This window comes from Mixophyes fleayi, chromosome 10 (genome assembly GCF_038048845.1).
Source record: "Mixophyes fleayi isolate aMixFle1 chromosome 10, aMixFle1.hap1, whole genome shotgun sequence".
NCBI lineage: Eukaryota > Metazoa > Chordata > Amphibia > Anura > Limnodynastidae > Mixophyes > Mixophyes fleayi.
The window spans coordinates 41,768,893-41,792,076 of NC_134411.1; the positions used below are offsets into that span (position 1 = coordinate 41,768,893).

General features: G+C 39.2%; 1 protein-coding gene, 1 long non-coding RNA gene and 2 other non-coding genes across 8 annotated transcripts; 3 read left to right on the forward strand and 1 right to left on the reverse strand.

Moving 5' to 3' along the window:
• Positions 1-2: 2 nt before the first annotated feature.
• CSKMT (citrate synthase lysine methyltransferase) lies at positions 3-8,425 on the forward strand. 3 transcript variants are annotated; one of them, XM_075188586.1, is made up of 4 exons: positions 3-285; positions 507-629; positions 5,452-5,566; positions 7,381-8,425. In XM_075188586.1, the coding sequence occupies exons 3-4, from the start codon at positions 5,476-5,478 to the stop codon at positions 8,031-8,033; spliced, it is 744 nt and encodes a 247-aa protein (XP_075044687.1). In that variant the 5' UTR covers positions 3-285; positions 507-629; positions 5,452-5,475; the 3' UTR covers positions 8,034-8,425. The 3 variants fall into 3 exon arrangements, with proteins under 3 accessions (XP_075044687.1, XP_075044686.1, XP_075044688.1); XM_075188585.1 differs by having other exon boundaries at positions 3-629; XM_075188587.1 differs by having other exon boundaries at positions 3-586.
• Positions 144-276, forward strand: LOC142104704 (small nucleolar RNA SNORA57). The gene has a single exon (XR_012679647.1). It is a non-coding gene; the product is annotated as a small nucleolar RNA SNORA57 (small nucleolar RNA).
• Positions 7,719-21,768, reverse strand: LOC142104101 (uncharacterized). 3 transcript variants are annotated; one of them, XR_012679512.1, is made up of 6 exons: positions 21,350-21,768; positions 20,755-20,893; positions 12,817-12,874; positions 11,070-12,214; positions 10,098-10,139; positions 7,719-8,204 (listed from the first exon to the last, which is right to left on the reverse strand). It is a non-coding gene; the product is annotated as an uncharacterized LOC142104101 (long non-coding RNA). The 3 variants fall into 3 exon arrangements; XR_012679510.1 differs by lacking the exons at positions 7,719-8,204; positions 10,098-10,139 and having other exon boundaries at positions 10,596-12,214; XR_012679511.1 differs by lacking the exons at positions 7,719-8,204; positions 10,098-10,139; positions 12,817-12,874 and having other exon boundaries at positions 10,596-12,214; positions 21,350-21,763.
• LOC142104705 (small nucleolar RNA SNORA57) lies at positions 21,650-21,782 on the forward strand. The gene has a single exon (XR_012679648.1). It is a non-coding gene; the product is annotated as a small nucleolar RNA SNORA57 (small nucleolar RNA).
• The last annotated feature ends 1,402 nt before the right edge of the window (positions 21,783-23,184 follow it).

The window sequence follows — 23,184 nt, forward strand, 5'->3', positions numbered from 1 at the left end:
GGAAGGTTAGTAGGATAGGGGGAAAGGGATTCTTGTGGTGGGCAGGGAAGGTACTGGGTGTCCGGGCATCGTGTTAGTGCTTATATGGGTTCTGCATGTTTTTGACCAGCAAGACTGGTGGCGGTGGTGGTTTATATATTGTTCCTCCATTTCTTGGCATGCCGGGGTGTGCCCGTACCCCAGCGTGTAATGTACGGAGGTAGATAATACCCGGCGCTATGTCTTCGGTGCCAGCTCCCACCTGGGCTGGTTCTATCCTCAATCGCTGGGACAAGTTGAGTGCATGTAAATCCGCTTGTAGCCGTGTCTTGTGCTCTACACGTTTCTCATTGTATGTCTGGCACTATGTAGGTCATTGTGTATGTAATACTGCATGGTTACTCTAGCAATAGATACATCAGAGGGGCTGGTGAGACTCATGTGGGAAGTATAGTGTGACCGCGCTTGTAATGAATGAAATCATGCGTTCTCCCCAAGTCTAATATAATTCGTGTTCTCCTTTTCAGGTGATCTGTGAGTTGCGGTCTAAACTATCTGGATGTGTTAATGCCTCTATAAATGTACTGTATCTATGTGAAGAACCAAGGTTCGGCTGCTGTTCAAAGAACCTTATTAAACCGTTTATTCTGGTTTGTATAACAATGTAACTGCTGATTTTAACGACTTGCTTGATTATGAATGTAATTACTTGGCAAGACAGTACTACCTTAAGACATGCACTTCAATTTTTTTTAGAAGTGTGTGGGATAACTCCTAAAATATAGCTGGTGACAGATACTTGAATGCAGCATGTACATAAATGGTCTTATTGTATAGCCTGTAAGGCCAGATACTTGTGTTTAGATATCTAAATACCAATGTCTCCACAAACTAAAGAAATTGTGGTAGGTAAGGAGCTTGTGTGTTTGGGGAGGTATGGTGGCAGTCATGCCATTTAAAATCAATTCTTTCAACATGAGTTGACAGCAAAAAAATGTAGCGGGTTGCATGTGAAACTATGCTGTAATGAGGTGGATAAGGGGATGTTGGAAATGGGTTCCATTGTCAGCTCAATTTAATGTATGTACTTTGATACAGATGGGTGCAAGGCCTAAAGCACATGACTGGTTAGTCTAGATTCTGTATGTCTAGTTACTATCCAGTATCCTAAAATATTTAGAATTGTCTTCACCACAGTGAGCTAATTTTGTGTTGTAAGCCTGAATGTTTCTTATATTCTGGAAATGTATTATGTATGTTATAAATAAAATTATGATTATCAAAACAGTGTGTTTATATATTTTCTAGAAGGCCACACTTCTCTGCAGTAGGTATGCTCTAGATTATTATGCTGAAGTCTGCCTTATGACTAAAGCTAGATGCACACTAAAGAGTTGCTGCAGATGTGATTCATGTAACTATTTTACACACAACAAAGTCCAGATAATGCAGATTTGTGTACACACCTACAAATTTACCTTCAGCTCTGTGCTCTTTATCTCAACCATCTGCTGAAAAAGATTGTCTACAATCTAGAGATCTGCCTACAGTGCTGGTTATGAGTGTTATACACATTTTCATGTTTGCCTGACACTGCTTGTAATTTTTAGGAAGTTCATAAAACCAGATTAACAGATGCCGTGTGCTGTGGTACAATAACATGATTGTGAGTGTACACACTAATGTGATATTTGACAGCTGTTGTGTGTTCTGCACAGTAACTGCATACACTTTCTGTGGTGTCTGCCCAGCTCCACTTTAAGCAGCTTCTGACTAACTGCGTTCTGATACAATCACTCTTGCCTGTGAAAAGGTTAATGGGGGCTGGTCAGATTTCTGTAGAAAAAGCAGGGCTGGGGTTTCAAATTGAGCCCTATTCTACATTTCTCACTCAGACTCCTCCATGATTGACAAATGTGTATTGGCAACAAACGTAAAATGGTAGCACAAGGCTTCACCACAAATCCAGCTACTTGGAATGATGAAACATAAAATTTCTTACCAAAACTTTACTAAATCATTCATATGAAGGTAAACTGCACTTAATATATAAAATTTTAACAAATGTAATGTATACTGCCAGCAGTAACTAATCCCCTCACCTTTCCAATAAGAGCAGCAGCATGTCCCTGCATAAGTGTTCTACTTTCAGCTGATACTCTTGTGATCAGGTTATTGGGCTACTTGTATCTTGTACATGTTAGTGTGTGTATATAGAACATATCCTATGGTCAAATTTCTTAGCCTTGCCAAATGTGTATATATATTTATAGGAAAGCATTTGGTAATAAAGTTTGTAGAGGAAAGATTTTTAAATGTGTACTTTGTTGCATATTCAACTTCATTAGAATTAATATTTTTTTAATATCAAATGTAGTCAAAGTAGCCTGAGTTACATTGTGGTAAAAGACCTTGTGCTACCATATTACTACAGTAAATTTTAATATACATTTGCCATCTATGAAGGAGTTTGAGCCAGTTGGACAGTAAAAACAGTCTAAATTGTAGTTGAAGATTTGGGTTACTGACTGCAGTCCTGGGATGTTTGTGCTGCTTGTATTTAAATTTGGGTACTTTGAGTTGCCCTGCAATAAGCCTAATACTTTTGCGTGCTACCTACCTATATTACAGCTCTCCTGGGAGGTAGAGGAGTTGAAGGAAGGCCGTTCTCAAAGTTGAAATTTGGTGCATAATGTGGGTTGGCTCAGAATTCCCACTTTGGCATAATGCGGAAAATTATATATATATTTATTTTTATTTTTTTTTCTGCTCAAGGGTTAGGAGAATGGGGGTGGAAAGGCTTATCTTTCTGTAGGGTGTGTTCACTAGGCATGAGCTGTCTTTAATCTGCATGGGCTTATTAGCTGCACAGCCTGCTTTAAAAGATGCTTTGTAGGTACAGATATCCTTTTAAATTGGGAACTGTCTTCATAAATGTTGCCCTACACTTCCAAATTCTACTAGTCATCTTTAACACAGAGATGACCCCCTACAGCAGAGGTGCTCAAGTACTGCCAACAGGTCATGTTTTCAGGATTTCTTTAATCATGTACAAGTAAGTTAATCTAACTTGCAGGGTCCGTAACGATCCCACCTGTTTCTACAAACAGATTTGAAAAAAACCGGTTGAGGGGTGGAGTAGAGCACCACTGCCCTACAGCCTTGTCTCCCTAAGAGAAGCAACAGTGGGCACATCAGAACACAGCTAATGTTATAGTGGAGAAAAATGACTTTGGATATATCTCTACAATTTGTATGGGTGAGATTACCTAAAATTGGGTAATACAATTTATAGTATACTCCAATTGTACCCAAGTGCTGAAAATTCATTTTCAGATTCTACAAATTGCAGTTAAATATTCCAGCATCATCCCTAATGCATATAGTATTCCTATGCATGTTAGATCACCCACCTGCTCTGCTGGCATCCATCCCCAATGTCATGATAATGCAGTAACTTATCTCTCAATCTGTTTTATTTTTTTTTCTCCCACTTATTTCTATCACTCTGGTGTCCTTATTATAGGCTGCTCATTAGTGGCAAAGTACCTCTAGTACTATTAAACTACCTGCGATCTGCCAGGTGTGGACATCTCTGGACTTTTCTCAAGCACCAGCCTCTTGCCCTGACCACGCTGTCTCCCTTTACAGTCACTACTGTACCTCTGCCCTAACTGTCTCTGCTTATGGTGATCCCCATGTGCACCATGGCATTCTAAACCGAGCCACTACGGTCCTACTTGAATCTTCTAATTTCCTTCAACCACTGCTGCTTCATCGCAACCTTCAACTTCCTCTCTGTACTTTGCTATTTGCTTTATTTCAAATTATTTCCATTCACAGTGACATCTCCCCTTAAGTGCCTCTCCCACCTTCCCATTTGGCTTGCATTTTACACCAATAACCACCCTTGCCCCTTGGACCCAATGACACTGTGCACTCCTGGTTAAGTAGATATCTTACAAAACGCCTCTGTCTTTACTCCTGCCCACACCACCTTCCTGTCCTCTGTTCTGTACACTTCTTCCCTCTGACATTATCAGCTCCTTTGGCCTCCAATAACACCTGTATGCCCACATCCCCCAAATTTACCTCTCCCCTTTCACCCTTTCCTTGTCTGTTGTCTGGCGGCTATCTCTTCTTCAATGTTTCGGCGCCGCCTTAAACTATATGTTGAAAACCAAAATCACTCATCTCTGCTTCCAAGGTCCACTCTACATAATCCAATTCAATCACCACTCACAAAGCTCTCAACTCCTCCAACCTCATTTCTACGCACTACCGCCTGCCCACTTCATTCTGCCAACGACTCGTGCGTCACCTCCCCACTGACTACCTCTTCCTACTTGTGCCTTCAGGATTTTGCCCAGCCTTTGGAACAGGCCTACCTGCCATCCTACCACTGCTCCCTCTGTGTCTGCCTCTCCCCTATAGAATGTAACCTCACTCTAGAAGGGCCCTCTTTCCTCCTGCTTTCTTTGCACAATTATGTAACTTGATGTTTAGGTCAGCACAGTGCTTAGTATTTCTTCCTCAACCTGGGGATATGAGTTTGATTCATGACCAGGGCCTTAGCTGGGTGGAGTTTATGTTCTGGAGTTGGCAGGGGTTTCCTACAAAAACACTGGTATGTTAATTAGCTGCTCACAAAATTAGTCCTAGTGTGTTCTGTTCTGATATGTCATCAAATGGGCAGTTTTCACAATGGAGTAGATTTGCTAAAACTTCTAAAAAGGAAAAATGGAGGTGTTGCTCATAGCAACAATCCAAGTCCAGCTATTTTCTAGACTGTACTAGGTGAAGAGATCAGTGCACCCCCTCTGCCGGGCATACCACAGGAGGTCACGTGCTGCGAAAGTTAACTGCACCCGTTCTGGTAAAATCGTGAGCACCCGACTGGAGGGGATGCAGGTGAAGGCTTGGTCATCCTTCACCCACCACTGTACTAGATAAATAACTGGAATCTCATTTGTTGCTATGTTCTTGCTATAACATAATCCCAGAGTAGCAAGATTTATTGTGGGGAAGCAGAAAAGTGCGCTGGTTGGGTTTACGGTTTTAGATGGCTCCAATCATGTCCCCTGCTCCAATATGCTGTGCTTATAACATGCTACAATGTATTAGATTTGTTACAGGTACAATGTGTAGAACTTGGCATCTGTCTCAAAAGATTAAATAATGTAGGAACCACTGTAATTTTTATTGTATGCATTACAAATGATATACTGAATGATGATATACACAAAGTTGTTGCCTTTGGAGGACACCATTTTGTGTGCTGAGCCAATATTGCTAAGAATATAGCTAATTGGTTCACTATGACTCAATCTCATTATTGAGAGAAGTAATATACTAAATATGTTAATACACAATGTTAAATATGGGGATGACATAAATTTTAGCATTTGTGTGATTGATGGTTTCAGATCTGAATAGGATTAAAAATGAATATATCTTATATTTCCCTCACAGCCAAGTCTCGCTCCATTATTCCTGATGTTCAGGCCTCACCGCTTCCTGTGTTCATCTCTACGTCAATGTCTAGTACACACATTTGGGACAAATGCCAGCACTTCAAGGAACGGAGGTTGGTATTACAGACTTGCTTCAGTAATACCAATTTAGAAAAAAAGATCCTGTGCCAGATATTTGCCTATTTATTTACTTTGTTACACTTTGGGGCTGATTCAATTAGCTATAAGGTTCCAACGGAACCTCATGCAACAAAACTGGTATTATGGTACAGAAAACATTGAACAAAAATTTGGGAAGATTATTACTAGAAACATCCTGCTAGTTCCAACTGAACCTCGTGCCTAATTGACTTGCCCCTTTGTGTCTTTACCAACTTCTGCAACTATTGATAAGGGTGCATCCAAAAACTGCAACATTTCAGGACTTACTGGAAAATGCAGTCAATTGGATGTTGGATGCTTCTATCCATGAAAGTGGGCACATGTGGTGTTGCATTAATACAGCATATTTGTCTATTAATGGAGAGAACAGAATAACTTATCTCAGCCCTGCAGTTTCTATTCCACAAGTCACATGACAAAGGTGATCCTAAGATCTCCTAGGCTAAATAAAGAGGTAAGTATAACTAATCTCAACCTTAATATAATTAAAAAGTGGAAAAAAAAAATCACCCATATTGTGGTGAAGTATGTTGACTATAGTTTACCACCTGTTTTCAATATATAAATGTACAAAATAATACTTACCCTTGGGACACTGTCGATACCATTTTTAGTATCATCATCAGCTATTTATATAGAGCCAGTAATGTGTAGAAAATCACTAATATTTATAGGCCTTTACACATGCATGCTAATGTCAACATACATATATCGGCACTTTCTTTCCACTCTTAACAGAGCAAAAACCTGAATAGCAACAACTTATGGCCAGCTCTTCTAAAGGAGGAAAACACTATTTTAGTACGTACCACACCCACTCTATATTGTCTTTATACATTTTATATAGTATTTGAATGACATCTCATACACTGATTATGGGTTTGTTTTTTATGGAAGATTTTGTGTATAATGTATAACATCTCTTTACTGTTTTTGGTATATTGTAATTAATCCTGACCCCTACATACCCTAACCCTAAATCTGAACCTACCACAAGATTTAACCCTAGAGCAAATAATAAGTATCATAATCCAGGCATGATGTTAATGCCTTTATAAAACTCTGGCACTCCTCTAGCTTGCTCGTTGTATCTATGAGACTGTACTAGACCAGTAATGAGCAACAAGTGAGCCTTCACCAGCGGCCCTCGTCTCTGCTTTAGTTCAACCTGATCTGAAGCTGATTAAAATTGTGTTAATTTGGACACAATATAGTCCTGCATTAAGGGGATGTTTTGGCTGCATAATTCTACATACTTTGGGAAGCAAACCTTTAACCTTGCTGTAGTGTGGTCAACTTAACAAAAAATTTTAGCGGCACATTCATACTATGCAATCTCTTGCCTGGCTGGTCATTGGTCCTCCGCTCACACCCCCAAATACCCCTGGTTTCTGGCCACGGCTGAGAGAGACACACGTAAGAACGACTGCATGGAGCAGCCTCTGGGTCTTGTACCGGAGTAAGGGGGTCATGTATGAAAAACATTTTCTAGGTTGTTGGGCAGCTTTAATGACTGCAGCAAACTTTACATCCATACTAATTACCAGACAATAAGAGAATCTTTTTTACACCATTCTGTTTCCAGTAGTCTATCTCAAGGCGTCTAAACTCTATTTTTATGTAATATGTTTAATTATGCACCAATTATTTAATGTATTTAATTGGGTCAGTAATGATCCCACAGAGCACTGCCAGATAGAGGTGTTTATTAATTTAGAACAATTAAATTCAAATCATTCTTCTGTCTCATGTAATTATTTTTCAGAGAGTCTGCGGCACAATATGGGTGACAGTGTAACTTGGGATAACATCTATACAAGTAAATCCAGCAGCGGCTTTTCACATTTTGACTGGTTCTGTGGTTATGAAGATCTAAAAAGCTTTCTGCTGTCACTTATCCATGAAATGGCACCTGAGAAATACACAGGACCACCCCTGCATGTGCTGGACGTGGGTTGTGGCACGTCAGATGTCGGGCTCGGTCTGTTTCAGGACTCGCACATCCCCTTGCTGATAACCTGCATAGATCGGTCAACACCGGCCGTTCTCTCTATGCAAAATAGCCTCATAAAAGGAGATCCTGCTGCACCCAAACATCACGAGTCCCGTCTGGAATATGTTGAAGGTGATGTCACCGATCTGTATGACATTCCCTCAGGTAGTGTGTCACTAGTACTGGATAAAGGTACCACTGATGCTCTTTTGCGGTCAGGAAGAGAGGCGGCAGGATTACTGCTGCAGGAAGCCCTGCGAGTCCTGCAGGCAGGGGGTAAATTAGTTCAACTGACAGATGAAGATCCGGATGCTAGACTGCCTTTTTTGGAAGGAGTTGGAGCAGGTCCAACGGTGACATTTCATGATCTGGGAGATAAAAAAGGCATTGCATACTATGCCTATATTGTGACACGTTCCTCGTGAAAAAAACAGCTGGATCTTCTAATTAAGCATCTATAAATTCCTCATTGAATGGACGTGAATCATTAAAGTGTCATATTTCTCGTCTTTCTCCATATGGTTGTAAACCTGATTTCCAGTCTGTTTCAGAAGTAGAGCCCTCAGTTCATGTAGGCTCTCCATAAATATACATTTCTATGGAAAAAACAAAACATACCTAGATCATGGTATCCATTTGTGCCTTACAAACGATTGCTAATCTTCTATATTTTTTATTATGTCTGTTTTTTGTTTGTTGGTCTAACCTACCTGATGCCCATGGCCACATTAATGCATTAGGAGTCAAATGTGTTACTGTGATTTATGTGAAGACTAAAGACTATATATTGCCATATAAATAAATGCATAATAATTTATTTACCACCTGGAGCCTATTATTTCCAGAAAAAATGTTTGTGCACCACTTCACCTGCCACCTATGTGTCACACTTGTTTCATCAAAAGTACACGTGCATATGCGGGAACGCTTGTTTGTGTAAATTACCCATAATATCCTGAGCTTGGAAATACTGAGTTACAGCTGGGTGGTCGACCTAAGGGCATCACCAGGTAGGTGTTATGGAAGGCACTTTACCACCATACATTCAGCCAAGCTAAGCTTGCACTTGTAGATGCAGGTGTAAATAGAAAGATGGCCACTGCCAATGTAACTGGTTAAACAAATAAAAATGTAATTTGAACAATTCCTTAATGTATAATGGCATTACTTGATTTGAAAAACCACAAACACCCAAACCTGCATATATGAGGAAGGACAGTAAAATACATTGTTCCAATGCAACTGTTAATATAATATTTATACATCCCTGCACCACTAGAGACAGCTGAATCAACACCTCACATCTGTCTAATAGGATTTTGTGCAGGATAAAAAGCCATGATTTGAAATAAGAGCATGTCAGGTAAGTTGCTGTGATATCACAGGCCACACCTCTAGGTATAATTCCACCCATCATCATCATATTTCTATAGCACCAGCATATTCTGTAACGCTTTACACTTGGGAACAAACACTACTAATACAATACTGGGTAATACAGACACACAGTGAGCTAAGAGGGTCCTGCTTGCAAGCTTACAGTCTATCAACACAGTACATTCCTGCTGAGCAAGTTAGTAATTAACATTGTGCTAATTCAGGAGTTGAAAGATATTTACACATGACACAGTCTTGTTAGATGCAAGAAAAAATTAGTCAATAGGATCCATTTTACCAGTTTGCACAGGTGAAAAATGTATACATGACCTTACGAGGGATAAAATGTAAGAGCCTCCAGTCTGCTGATTGATTAGAAAATACAACAAGGATCCTATGTTGCTTTTTAATTCACTTTTAGTTCTTCTCCAGATGAGTGATTTTTGCATCATGTCCCAAACAAATGCAAGACAGCAGTGGCTGACCCGATGCAGGCTAGAGAGCCATTGATCTCTATGGTGTGCCACGTGTGCTGCCCACTCAGAGGGCAGTAAAACACGACACAGGAAGGCAAGAAAATGATGCCGGCAACATTGTTTCACATTTCTGTCTATACCTCATGAATTATTGCTGTCTTAGAGAACAGTACATGTGGCATGATGTACAGATTGTGAGTGCCCTGGAGGATTTTGAGCAGTAGCCAAATTAAAAATGTTCAGCAGCCTTGTTACTGGAATAAGAAATGTGAATGAGCCAAGATGGTCTCTATTCCATTGCACTGGGTTTAAAATGGACTTCTTTACCATAGTTTTTTTTTTTTTTTTTCACCAGCTATCACCATAAGAAAAACATTTTATAAAATTCTTCAAGAAAAAAATAAATATGTTTTATTAGTTTTTCCAACAGGACATAACAGGATGTCTACATGCACAATAGGTGGGGGGTTGATACTTCTTTAGATTTTTCACTTTGAAATGACCGGATGGGAAGTCTTAATAATAATAATAATGGAAAAGACAGACTGGATCCATTGCTGAGCACTGACATACAGTATGTGGCTTCGTACGAGAATTAAAATGTATCTAGATAGATAAAAACATCCCCAGTCTTACCATTCCAAAAAAGGAGCTTCATCTCTTTTCTAGGTAATCAGGCTGGAAAGGGAGAAAATGGAAAGAGATAATTTAATTTCTTGAACTTTATATTAATTACTGGATTGAAGGGGTTATATTATAAAGAACAACTAGACAATTTGGAATAGTTTACATTAAAATAAAAGGCGCTTTAGCGATTACCTAGTTAGTATTTATAAATATATCCAAGTTCAATACAAAGATTAGTTAAATGAGCATTGTGTATTTAGTACTGTGAAGGTGATAAGGCAACATCCACTTCTACTGCAAGAAAGATGTTTTCACCATCAGCACAGAAAGGATTCTTCACTGTAAGAGCAGTCAGGTTATGGAGATGGCAAATTCATTATAGGGATTTTAATGCAGATTAGTTTTCTTTCATGTAAGATACAGTGTGGACATCCATAATTATTGGGGTGACAATTCATCTGATTGCCATTGAAGGGGTCAAGAAGGAGCCCCTCCACACTTCTTAACAACAAGGATAAAATGGCAGCTGCCTTGTTGGGGTTTTATTTGGTCTTCCTATGGATCGATCTAGCCAGTTCATATTAGAATAGGCAGATGTTCAAGGACATTTGTCTTTTTTTTTTAACTACAGAATCTTCCACATGACCATTTAAACAATGGGACTTTTGTTTCTACATGGAAGGTTGGCAGTGCAGTTCTTAATAACTAACTTATAGTGGGTACTGTAGGAGAGCACTGCACATACCTTTCGGTGTATTAAACTGATATGATACCCTCACAAACTATGTTTAAGGAAATGATTTAATAATAATCTTTTAGCTAAGTTATCACATTATGGATAACTAAAATCAACATTACATTGAGTTAGTATATAATTGTGGTCTGTCGGAGTAAAGCTAAAGTTGCAGGGACAAGGGAGAACACTGCAGGGGTCTACACAAACTCTAGTTACTATAGAAGGATGCGTGGTCATCCTCATACCTCATCAACCGCTCCTTCTCTGTATCCACTTCTGGTTCTTCCTCACCCCCCTTCCTTCTGCAGTGTCTGTAGGAATCCCTCAGGGCTCAGTTCTTGGCACTCTACTCTTTTCGCTGTACACCGCCTTCCAGGGTGGACTCATCACTTCCTTTGCTCCCCAGTATCACTTTTATGCCAATGACAGTCAACTCTACCTCTCTTCTCCTGATTATTCCCCTTCTCTCCGCTCTTGTGTATCCGACTGCCTTTCCACCACCTCCTCTTGGATGTCTTCACGTTTTCTCACAATTAATATTGCCAAAAATGAACTCATTGTTTTCCCTTCTTCTGGATCTTCAGCTCACCTTGACCACACTAGCACTGTTGAAAATACCACCATCTATTCTGTTCCCCAACTCCACTGCCTGGGCGTCACCCTCGACTCCTCTCTCTCCTTTGACCCCACATTCAATTTCTTGCCCAATCCTGTCACTTTCAACTACACAACATCGCCCGCATCCGGCCCTTCCTATCCCAGGATGCCACCAAAACCATTATCCATGCACTTATCATTTCCCATCTTGATTACTGTAACCTTCTCCTCACCAGCCTCCCCTGCTTTTGTTCTATACTTAACGCGGCTGCTAGACTTATCCTTACTATGTAAATCATTCAGAAGTTGGTTTATATACTCTACCATATTACTGTGAAAGTCTGTCCTACAGTTCTAGCTGCTGACCTGAATCACTTAATAAACTGCTGTGTTAGTAGCAATGGATGGTATAGCAGACCTTTTAACATATCAGGGTTTAAAAATCAAAACAAAAAAATGACAAATGGCAGAAAACATTTTAGTTGTCGCATAATTTTCTTCACACCCGTCACATATGACTCTGTATTGACCACATGCAGAAATTTATTCATGGCTTTCTCAGTCATCAAGGTGGCAAAACTGCTGTACAGTCATCGCCAAAAGTTTTGAGAATTGACACAAATATTATTTTTCACATCAGGTCAGTGATTCTCTTGTTAACACAGGTGAGTGTTGATGAGGACAAGGCTGTAGATCACTCTGTCATGCTGATTGAGTTAGAATAATAGACTGGAAGCTTTAAATGGAGGGTGGTGCTTGAAATCATTGTTTTTTCTCTGTTAACCATGGTTACCTGCAAAGAAACACGTGCAGCCATCATTGTTTTGCACAAAAAAGGGCTTCACAGGAAAGGATATTGCTGCTAGTAAGATTGCACCTAAATCAACCATTTATCGAATCATCAAGAACTTCAATGTGAGAGGTTAAATATTCATGAAGGAGGCTTCAGGGACAGACTGATATTCTGCAAAAGGTACAAGGATTGGACTGCTGAGGACTGGGGTAAAGTCATTTTCTCTGATTTTCGCTACCTATCAGTCCTGTGTCATGCTAACAAAGCATCCTGAGACCATTCATGCGTGGGGTTGCTTCTCAGCCAAGGGAGTGGGCTCACTCACAATTTTGGATAATGTTCTATACATTGTGCTCGACCAGACTAGGCTACATAAGCTAATTTACAGCAGCAGTAAGACCAAGGTATCCCTCCTTGACTAATCAATTATATAGAAAACATAGAATGTCTCTTTGCGCTTGTATTAGCCTTCAGATGATAAATAAATGCCAAGGATATATATACAAACCAGTGATAATACAATATTATGCTAGAATAAATACAAAATGGATGCAAATGGACTATAAACCTTTCAAACAATGATGACAAGATAAAAGGCACACCAAAGAGGAAGATTGAATCTCGATGTTGATAGTTCTGTTGATCAAAGTTCAAATAAATCTGTTGAGTGGAAATGAGAGATTGTCACATCAGAATTAACTAATATTGCTAGTTGTAATTGCCCAAACTGTAGGTAATGTTTCATGAGTATCTTGAGAGGTATATGTATGCGGTAATAAATGTAATTGTCATTAAAAGTCTTTGCATAAACTTAATGTAATTGTCAATAGAAGCCTTTGACACTTATGAAATGTTTGTAATTTTACTTCAGTGTACCATAGCAACATTTGGCAAAAAGGTCTCAAAACTCTGAAGCAGCAAACTTTGTGAAAACCAATATTTGCGTCATTCTAAAAACTTTTGGTCATGACTGTACACCACTGTACTAATTTATCACTTTCATATGTATATAATTGTTGAGTTGCAATGTTTCCGTCTGAGTACCCAGCACTTCCTTTGGCATATATAAAGTAATACTTCATGTTGTAACCTGCCTTGTGCTAAGATGCAGGTAAAACGGGTGGAAATCACACAAGGGGCTTGTTTTTTACCTTATATTTACAAAAGTAAAAATGTTCATTTGTGAACAGAAACAAAATATGTATTTTCTTTCTCTAACACAGAACTGTTGTAGTTTGGTTTATAGGGCAAATGAAGTAGCCAGCACGGTGGTTAAGTGGTTAGCACTTCTGCCTTACAGCACTGGGGTCATGAGTTTAATTCCTGACCATGGCCTTATCTGTGAGGAGTCTGTATGTTTCCTCCGGGTGCTCTGGATAATAATAGCACTCCTGTTATTAGATTTCCTCATAACACCACAGGCAGATGCAAAGTATTATTCAAAAATAGATAAGCACCCCATATTAGACCATCTGACACAATAGTTACCTAACATTTAACCACTGAAAGTTGAAAGCGTCAATAATGGTGTCAATGCAGCAAATTAGTTTAAATGTTAATTAGTACTGATCAGTATGTCAATGCTTGATGTTTCAACAGTGCTCGAATTGAAAATAGGTGATTGACAGGCAGAGCCGGACTGGGACTAAAAATAAGCCCTGGCATTTAAAGTACACAGGCCCATCTCAGTTCCAGTAGGAAAGAAACTATGTGGCGGCGCTGAAAAGGGCGTGACCACATTGTGTTGTGGGTGTGGCCAACATGGGGGATTGATACATACATTATAATAAAACATTACATTTATCACACCCTCCCAGCCACATCACGCCATCCCCCCAGGCACATTACGACACCCCCAGCCCACTGTACTTATCTATGTTTCTGGTGCTACTGACATCCATAAGGGTGGGAACTTCCTGTAGAGTGAGCAGGGAAGCTCTTTGTCTCACGAGATTACCAAATCTTGTGATACTTAGAGCTCCTCGGCTTGCTCTGCAATCTGTGTCCTGTCCGGGAACTGGGAGCAACTATTAGTTCCCTTCCCCTAACCAGAGGTGGATTAAGGCTCAAGGTATTTAAGACAGCAGGACCCCTATTATGTAACATGGTTATCATTTTAGACAAATACACAGGCACTACTGTTAGAAGCACACAGCTCTGCCTTCACAAGCAGTACGTTGTGAAGCGGGACATACCTCTCAACTGTCCTTGCAGTCGGACCAAATCCTGACTAAGTGAGACAGTCACTCAAATTCAGGACTGCCCCACGAGATTCAGGACAGTTGGCAGACTGTCCTGCTCTCTCCTACCTGTCTTGGTCACTTTCAACACTTGTAGCAACTGGTTTCTTTAGCTTAGTTAATTCTTGTCTTGATCCTGGAATATTGGATGCCCTATTTTGAAAAAGAAATGGGTACATGGGATTTAGAAGACTCCAACCAGCCCCGGTGTTAAAACAATAGCACTCACATTTTATAATTAGGCCTCCCTCCAGTCCCCACAATAACAATATTCACATTTAATAAGTAGACCTATTTCCCTTCAACCAGCCCCAACATTAAATTAACAGTATACCCATTTACTCAAAATATATTTCCCTCCATCCAAACAGTCCCAGTAATAAATTAAATAGCATTAAAGTTTAATAACTATAGCCATTTTCCACAACCATCCCCGGCAATAATTCATATTCACATTTAATAAATAGCCCTCCTCCCCAAAATCAGTCCCATATTCAATTGATAGCCCTAAACCACCCCAGCATTAAATTAAAGGTTCCTTCACCTCACCTTAAATATTTAGCCCCCACCTACACTCCACAGTTAAATAGCCTACCTCCCACACTATATTAAGATCCTCCCTTCCCTCACATATTATATTAAAATACTGCGCGCACACAAACATGCACACTATATGAACATGGGGCCACACACGCACACTATAGCAACATGGGGCCACACACACACTATAGCAACATGGGGCCACACATACACACTATAGCAACACAGACACAAACACACTATAGCCACACGGACAAACACTATAGCCACATAGACACACACTATAGCCACACACACACACTATAGCCACACAGACACACACTATAGCCACACACACACTATAGCCACACAGACATACACTATAGACACCGACACTAACTTGTTACATCCAGTGTCGGACTGGGGCATTAAGGGCCCACCGGGGAATGCAACACTAGGGGCCCAGCAAAGGGGGTGTGATCAGCCATCATAGAGGCGGGACCAGACACTAGAGGGGGAGTGGTCAGTCCACGAAGGACAGCTAGCACCTTAGTGCAGTATATAAGGAATGCAGTGTGTGTATAAAAAATACAGTCTTGACCTGCCCCTTAGATTGGGCAGAACAGTCACCAAAAATCACGATTGTCCCATTAGACCAGGATTGGCTAACCTGTGGTACTCCAGGTGTTGTGAAACTACAAGCCCCAGCATGCTTTGCCAATATATAGCAGCTTATTGCTGGAAGGGTATGCTGGGACTTACAGTTTCACAACACCTGGAGTACCACAGGTTAGCCAAGCCTACACTAGACTCAGGTCATTTAACAGACTGTCCTACCTGTTGTTGTCACTTTTACCACCTGTGGCTGCTGGTTTCTCTAGTTGCGGCTTGTCTAGATTCTGGAATGTTGAGGGCCCTATTTGGAAAAAATAATGGGTACATTTAGAAACGTCAAACATCCCTGCCATTAAATAAACAGCACCTACATTTAATAATTAGGCCTCTCTCCAGCCTCAATATTAAAGTAATAGTGCTCACATTTGATGAATAGATCTATTTCCCTCCAATCAACCCCAACATTAAATTAATAGTATTCCCATTTAATAAATAAACCTATTACCCTCCCTCCAAACAGTCCCAGCAATAAATTATTAGCATTTATGTTTAATACATCCATTTCCCACGACCATTCCTAGCATTAAATAATTAATATTCACATTTAATAGATAGCCCCCACACTCAGCCCCACATTTAATTATAGACCCAAACCAACTCAGCATTAAAGGTCCCATCACTCCCTCCCTATAGTGTTCTCTGTGCAGCCCCCCCACACTATAGTTTAGCATAGGCAGCCCCCCTATAGTTTAGTATAGATAGGCAGCCCCCCTATGCCACACGGTAGTGCCCCCAAAACAATGCTATGCCACGATAGTGCCCCCAATGTTATGCCACGCAAGTGTCCCCGATTCATATTATGCCTGCAATAGTCCTCTCAATTCACACACATTATATATATATATATATATATATATATATATATATATATATATCCTGTCATGAAATCTGCTAATTTCCCTTAGTAATGAGGGCAGAAGGCTCATTTATGTACCTAAAACAAGGTTGGGTGCTTCCTCTACATTCTCAGAGAATGTTAAATATATATGATTCAGTACCAGGGTTCAGGCCAGGACTACTCATGCCAACTCCCTGGTCTTTCTGAAGAATATTACCTTCCTCATACAAACACAAACCTTAGGCAGCAGTCAGTTAGACAAAGACTGAAAAACACAGAATGCAGAATTAAAGACAATCTGCATATATTCTTCATTCAGCATCCTGAAGTGTTGTATATATTATAGCTGGTGATTTTGAACAACTCACTTCCCAGGCAGTGAAGAAAGGAAGCTCAATGTTCTCATATATTTAAAGGAGATGTGCAGATTAATATAATTTCATTTATATGCAGAGACATAGATTAACTCAAAATTAAAGAATTATGGAATCCTCTATAGGCAGCCAAACCTTTTGTATTAGCACTATAAACATATATTCATTAGACATAAGTAACATTTCAAAATTGTTCTGCAACATATTCACCTTATTCTGCATTTGGCTGCGGACGTTTCCCACATATCTCACATTATGCGTTCAGTGCAAAATTCCCCATATAATTTTTGCTCTGCCTGGTCTTCTGACTTATTATACCCCCAACTACAACACAGAGCAGAGTCAATTGCCACTGTTGTTGTCAGAACTATATATATATATATATATATATATATATATATATATATATGTATATATTGTATTGATTTGCAGAAATTCATAAGTTCAGTGAGGAATGTAGTTCAACAGAATAGAGAAACAAAAGAGTGACTCAAGCATTATATCACTAGAAGATTACACTTCAGGGAAAAGACCTTTTATAGTGTGAAATTCAAGTTACTATTGATTATTTCTGCATCTTCTTGTCATATGTAATGTTCACCCAGCACTACAAGTTATGGATGCTCCTCAGTAAACAATATATATTATATATATATATATATATATATATATATATATATATATATATAAATATATAGAGCACAAACAATATAAACAACTGGAACATGTATTTAGAAGAGGAGCATGCTTAACAAGGGCACTCAGTAATAATCATTTTCCACATTAAAATATACCTTTCATTAATTACATTTAAAATATAATATTCCCATCATAAACCTAAATGTTGTAGGCAGCGAAATAATAAAAAAAGAGAACAAGTTATGAAAATACAGATTTAAAATAAAGATCTTAATGAAATGGCATTTGATGCCAAGCCTCGCTATGTTATGTTATTATTGTGTATAGAAGTGAATATCGTTTATTAATAGTTCTCATGTAGTATAAATCCAGAATTTACCAGAGTATCAGTAAATAAATTCAGATTGCTGGATGACAAGGTTAGTATCCATGCTGTTGACCATTGATGGAACTCATTTCTCCATTCTTATCATAGTCAATAACACTTTTAGTATACCTATATTGAGGAATTAGTTAATAGAACTTATATTATTTATTCTATAACAAGTTCTCCTTAGAGGGTAATGTAGGTTATTTCCATTTATTCATTATGAGTTGTTACTAAGTAACTAAGACATTTAGTCTAGAGAGAACTAGATTTCTCTTTGCCACTTGTATAGTGCTGGTTATCACTGGGTAAATATCAGGCCCAATTAACACTCTAACTTTGGATAATATAAATTTCTATTATAGTTATCTCTTAATTCATAAGGTTTGCAATTCAGAGTGTCTCTATACAATAGGAATGGTATTCCTCTAATAATAGGATTATAATTTATTTCTCCATTCTTAACATCAGTGGTGATATTAATCAGTCATTAAAAGTTGTGTCGAATCAATTGATACAATAACTGATTATCCTCTTAAATTAGTATAGGTTGAGTGCTATTGATTAGGTATAAGCTGTTACTATTTACACAGCAAACTCGAAGTTATTGTAGCCTAGGGAGATAAATTTCCTATTGTGTCACTAATCCGATGCCAGATTTAGTTATATGAACGCCATGGCTTAATCAACATTCTAGCATCAGGTGATCAAATTCTTATTTCTAGTTATCCCTTGGTTGATAGGGTTGTAATTCAATGCATCTCTATAGATCCGATTAACATTGTAACTTAAGGAGGGTTAGATATCTTCTATCATCATTGGTCCGGTGCTAGCAGTAAGCATGTAAATATCATAGCTGGTAAACACTCAGACATCGGGTAGTCTATATCCCGCTACCCCCCCTGCTAATATGATTCACATTTATTACGTCCCTATAGAGCGGTATCAATGTCCCTCTGCATCCCTATAGAGCAGTATCATGCCTCTCTGGTAATAGGATTATAATGTATCACAACAGATCATAAATGTAGCATGAGATCTTATTCTAACATAGCGAGGCGAACGCCGAAGCGCGTTTCGCTACTCGCTTTAACTTAGGCAAACTTCGAGTTTGCTGTGTAAATAGTAACAGCTTATACCTAATCAATAGCACTCAACCTATACTAATTTTAGAGGATAATCAGTTATTGTATCAATTGATTCGACACAACTTTTAATGACTGATTAATATCACCACTGATGTTAAGAATGGAGAAATAAATTATAATCCTATTATTAGAGGAATACCATTCCTATTGTATAGAGACACTCTGAATTGCAAAATTTATGAATTAAGAGATAACTATAATAGAAATTTATATTATCCAAAGTTAGAGTGTTAATTGGGCCTGATATTTACCCAGTGATAACCAGCACGATACAAGTGGCAAAGAGAAATCTAGTTCTCTCTAGACTAAATGTCTTAGTTACTTAGTAACAAATCATAATGAATAAATGGAAATAACCCACATTACCCTCTAAGGAGAACTTGTTATAGAATAAATAATATAAGTTCTATTAACTAATTCCTCAATATAGGTATACTAAAAGTGTTATTGACTATGATAAGAATGGAGAAATGAGTTCCATCAATGGTCAACAGCATGGATACTAACCTTGTCATCCAGCAATCTGAATTTATTTACTGATACTCTGGTAAATTCTGGATTTATACTACATGAGAACTATTAATAAACGATATTCACTTCTATACACAATAATAATATAACATAGCGAGGCTTGGCATCAAATGCCATTTCATTAAGATCTTTATTTTAAATCTGTATTTTCATAACTTGTTCTCTTTTTTTATTATTTCGCTGCCTACGACATTTAGGTTTATGATGGGAATATTATATTTTAAATGTAATTAATAAAAGGTATATTTTAATGTGGAAAATGATTATTACTGAGTGCCCTTGTTAAGCATGCTCCTCTTCTAAATACATGTTCCAAACTCTATATTTTACATGTAGAGGTGCACCAATCCAGCTATATGATATCATTATAATATGTGACTAAAATATCAGTCTGGATAAGTAATAAACAACAAATAACTAGGAAATAAAAAAGAATACTTAGTGCGGTGGTATATAACCCCTTTTCACTGGAATATAAACAACTGGTTAATACTTACCCAAAAGTTGATTGCTGCAGCCTCTCTGCTCTTCTCCCTTCAGCGGTGCGGGAACATCAGCTGACAGGGTGAGGGGGCGTGTCACATGATCTCAGCTGCGATCGCATGTGAAAGATGACTGGCTGTCAGTGACAGCCAGTCATCTTTCAATTGCGATCGCAATTGAGCAGCGGGACGACGTGAGGGGCCTCCAGGTAAGCTCCGTCCACTGGTGAAAGGGGGTGTGGCCGTACGGTAGCCGGGCCTATCAGTGGTTTAACCGGTAGCCCGCTGGGCCAGTCCAACCCTGGTTACATCTGATCCCAAGCAGCAGCACTCTGCGCACTGGTCAGCAAACGGAGTCGCCTATGCAGGTAATCACCTGTCACGTGGTGCCATCCCAGGTGATTACTTGCATAGGCGGCAGTCACTGACTCTCCGTCTGCCGAGCAGCGCGCAGAGTGCTTCTGCTTGAAGAGCATGCGGACCGGCTCATCTGACCATCGGCCCTTCTGGCATTTGCCAGATGGCCAGTCCGGCCCTGTTGACAGGAAAGAAAACAAGAGCAGTCTACAATCACCAGCAGATCTGACATTTGACTGCCAATGGGACACTACATGCATTAGAAGCCTATCTTACATCTTGCCAACCTCTCCCCTTTCAACGGCATAAAAGAGAGAAAATTAATTCACAACTATAAAGGTTAGTTCATCATATGTCCTGCACACGTTACCTGGTGCAATTACTGGATCTTTCATGAATTTGCAGATGATCAGGAAGATAAATGTGTCTGGGATATTGGAGCATGCTGCCTTCATCTTGCTTTTTACATCTTCCATTTTTCTCAAAATCTTATTGCTCAGTTCTAGTATCTGCCAAAGGAAACAATTAATATGTGTGAGCCGAGAATGATATCAACAGAGAATCTGGATATATCCTCACTATAGCGTACCTATCTTCAAGTCATTATATTAAGCATGGGGTCTTTTCCAACACAAGCATTTTTATTGACATTTCTGCATGCAGATGGCATATAAAACAGTTATCATTCCCTATTATGTCACTAGTGCCACTGTACAGGGATATGAAAGGATTTAGTGCGCGGAATTAGGAGTTTGGAAAGAATAGAATCTTTTCCATGCAACACACGTATTTTAATTAACATGTCTGCATTCAGACGGCATAGAAAACAACTGCTACTCCACATGTAAAACATGACAAAGCATCTTATCTATAAGTGCATGAAAGATGTAATTCAAACATTTAAGATTTTTTTAACGATACATAAAAGTTTTATTTGCAATTATTATATCCATTTATTTTAGTACCTCCACAAGTTTATTCAATCTGTACAGCTAAAAGGCAATCTTAATGATTATGTCATGGTACATGACAAAGACATGCTGCAGTCACATCCGTCCGTACAGGAAACAACTACCGCCTCCTCTTGCGTTCCAAGCCTCGTTTCTAAGTGTCCATTAACCTAACTATCCGGTGGGAGGGGTCTGCTGGGGGCGTGTCTGTAGGAGGTTATTTAAGGGTTGTCCCGCGGTTAATCCTCCTCTGTGCAGGCTGGAAGGTCAGTGTGATTGTGTGATTGGGGGGTGGGTCTAGGTCTGCAGGTTGATCCTCCATTTCTTGGCATGCCGGGGTGTGCCCGTACCCCAGCGTGTAATGTACGGAGGTAGATAATACCCGGCGCTATGTCTTCGGTGCCAGCTCCCACCTGGGCTGGTTCTATCCTCAATCGCTGGGACAGACTGTGTCCTGTTCAGCACGATGTCTGCCGCTATGTCGGGTATAGCGCAGTGTGTGTAGTGCTGCTCGTTATCAGCATATACATGAGGGGTGAATGTGTTTTAAAGTGTAGAAACAGTTGTGTGTATCTATATCTATAGATCTAGATATATATATAGATATATTCTCATCAGTCATGTTCTCACTTTCAGGTGCTGCGAGGTGACCTAATCGCTGCTTGGTACAATCCGGACGTGTCAGGTGTTGGTGACATTACCAATGTAGGTCTGTAGAGACCGGAGTGTAAGCTGCTGTTCCAGGGACATTAACGACTTGGTGATTTTGTATAATTGATTTCGGTTACATTGTGCTACTGGTTCAAAAACAGTTTATTTAGAGAATTTAACTCCTTAACTTTATTTTAGCTGAGATCTGAAATGCAATTTATATTGGAACTATAGAATACTGACTGGTCAACAGTGTACAAGACTTGGACCAGTGATGGGCATAGTGATGTAGTACAAGGACTGCATAGGCAGCCATACAATCCTACACAGATGTACTACCACATATACATGCATCTTTGTCCAGTTATTTTAGCTTTCATATATAAAGTTACATATTGTCTAAGTGACAATTAGGGATGTTTAATCCCAAAGATTGAGTATCATTTAGCTTATGAGTCACCTTACCTTTGCAGTCTGGCTGGGCCAAGATGCAAAATGTATACTTAACCTCACCACAATCTCCCATTGTCCCATAGATTGCAAGCTTGCGAGCAGGGCCTTCTCACCTCTTTGTCTGTTTTACCCAGTTTGTTTATTAGTTTATTATGTTTGTCCCCAATTGTAAAGCGCCACGGAATATGTTGGCGCTATATAAATAGATGATGATGATAAGTGAGGGCTAATGTGTATTGTACAAAATGTTGAGGGGGGGGGGTTTGTGTTATTTTTGGAATGTTTTGTTTATTTTGCTATAAATAAACGTATTGCACAAAACTGTTTATAGTGTTTTTCCTATATATGCTTATATTACAATGCAGTGGACTTGCTCTGGGTTATATTTTTATTGTGCTGAATTTGGCCCAGTGATGGTGTCCTGTGACCAACTTGACTAGTGCTTGGCCTGCTGCTGTCTGACAAAACTGTAAATGTTTGACACTTACAATGTTAGGGGTTGGACACAAGATTTTCTAGAACGTAAAGCAAACTGTCCATGCTAATCTTGATAGCCTTTTGCTTTTCAACTATATGAGCATATACACAAAACCAGAGTGGTACAAATCTGATGTGGCAGCTGATAATTAGATATGTTGTGCCATTATTGCCTACCAGAAAACACTGGGTTTTTGGCTGTTCAGCCTGCCTACAAAGTGATCTGTTAAATGTGGTGTACAATACATGACCAAAATGTCCCTATAGCA

Excerpts from the sequence above, each read along its gene's own strand:
- CSKMT (XM_075188585.1), top strand. The coding sequence starts at position 5,476 with ATGTTCAGGCCTCACCGCTTCCTGTGTTCATCTCTACGTCAATGTCTA. Across the intron at positions 5,567-7,380 it reads CAGCACTTCAAGGAACGGAG|AGAGTCTGCGGCACAATATG; the intron begins GTTGGTATTACA and ends ATTATTTTTCAG.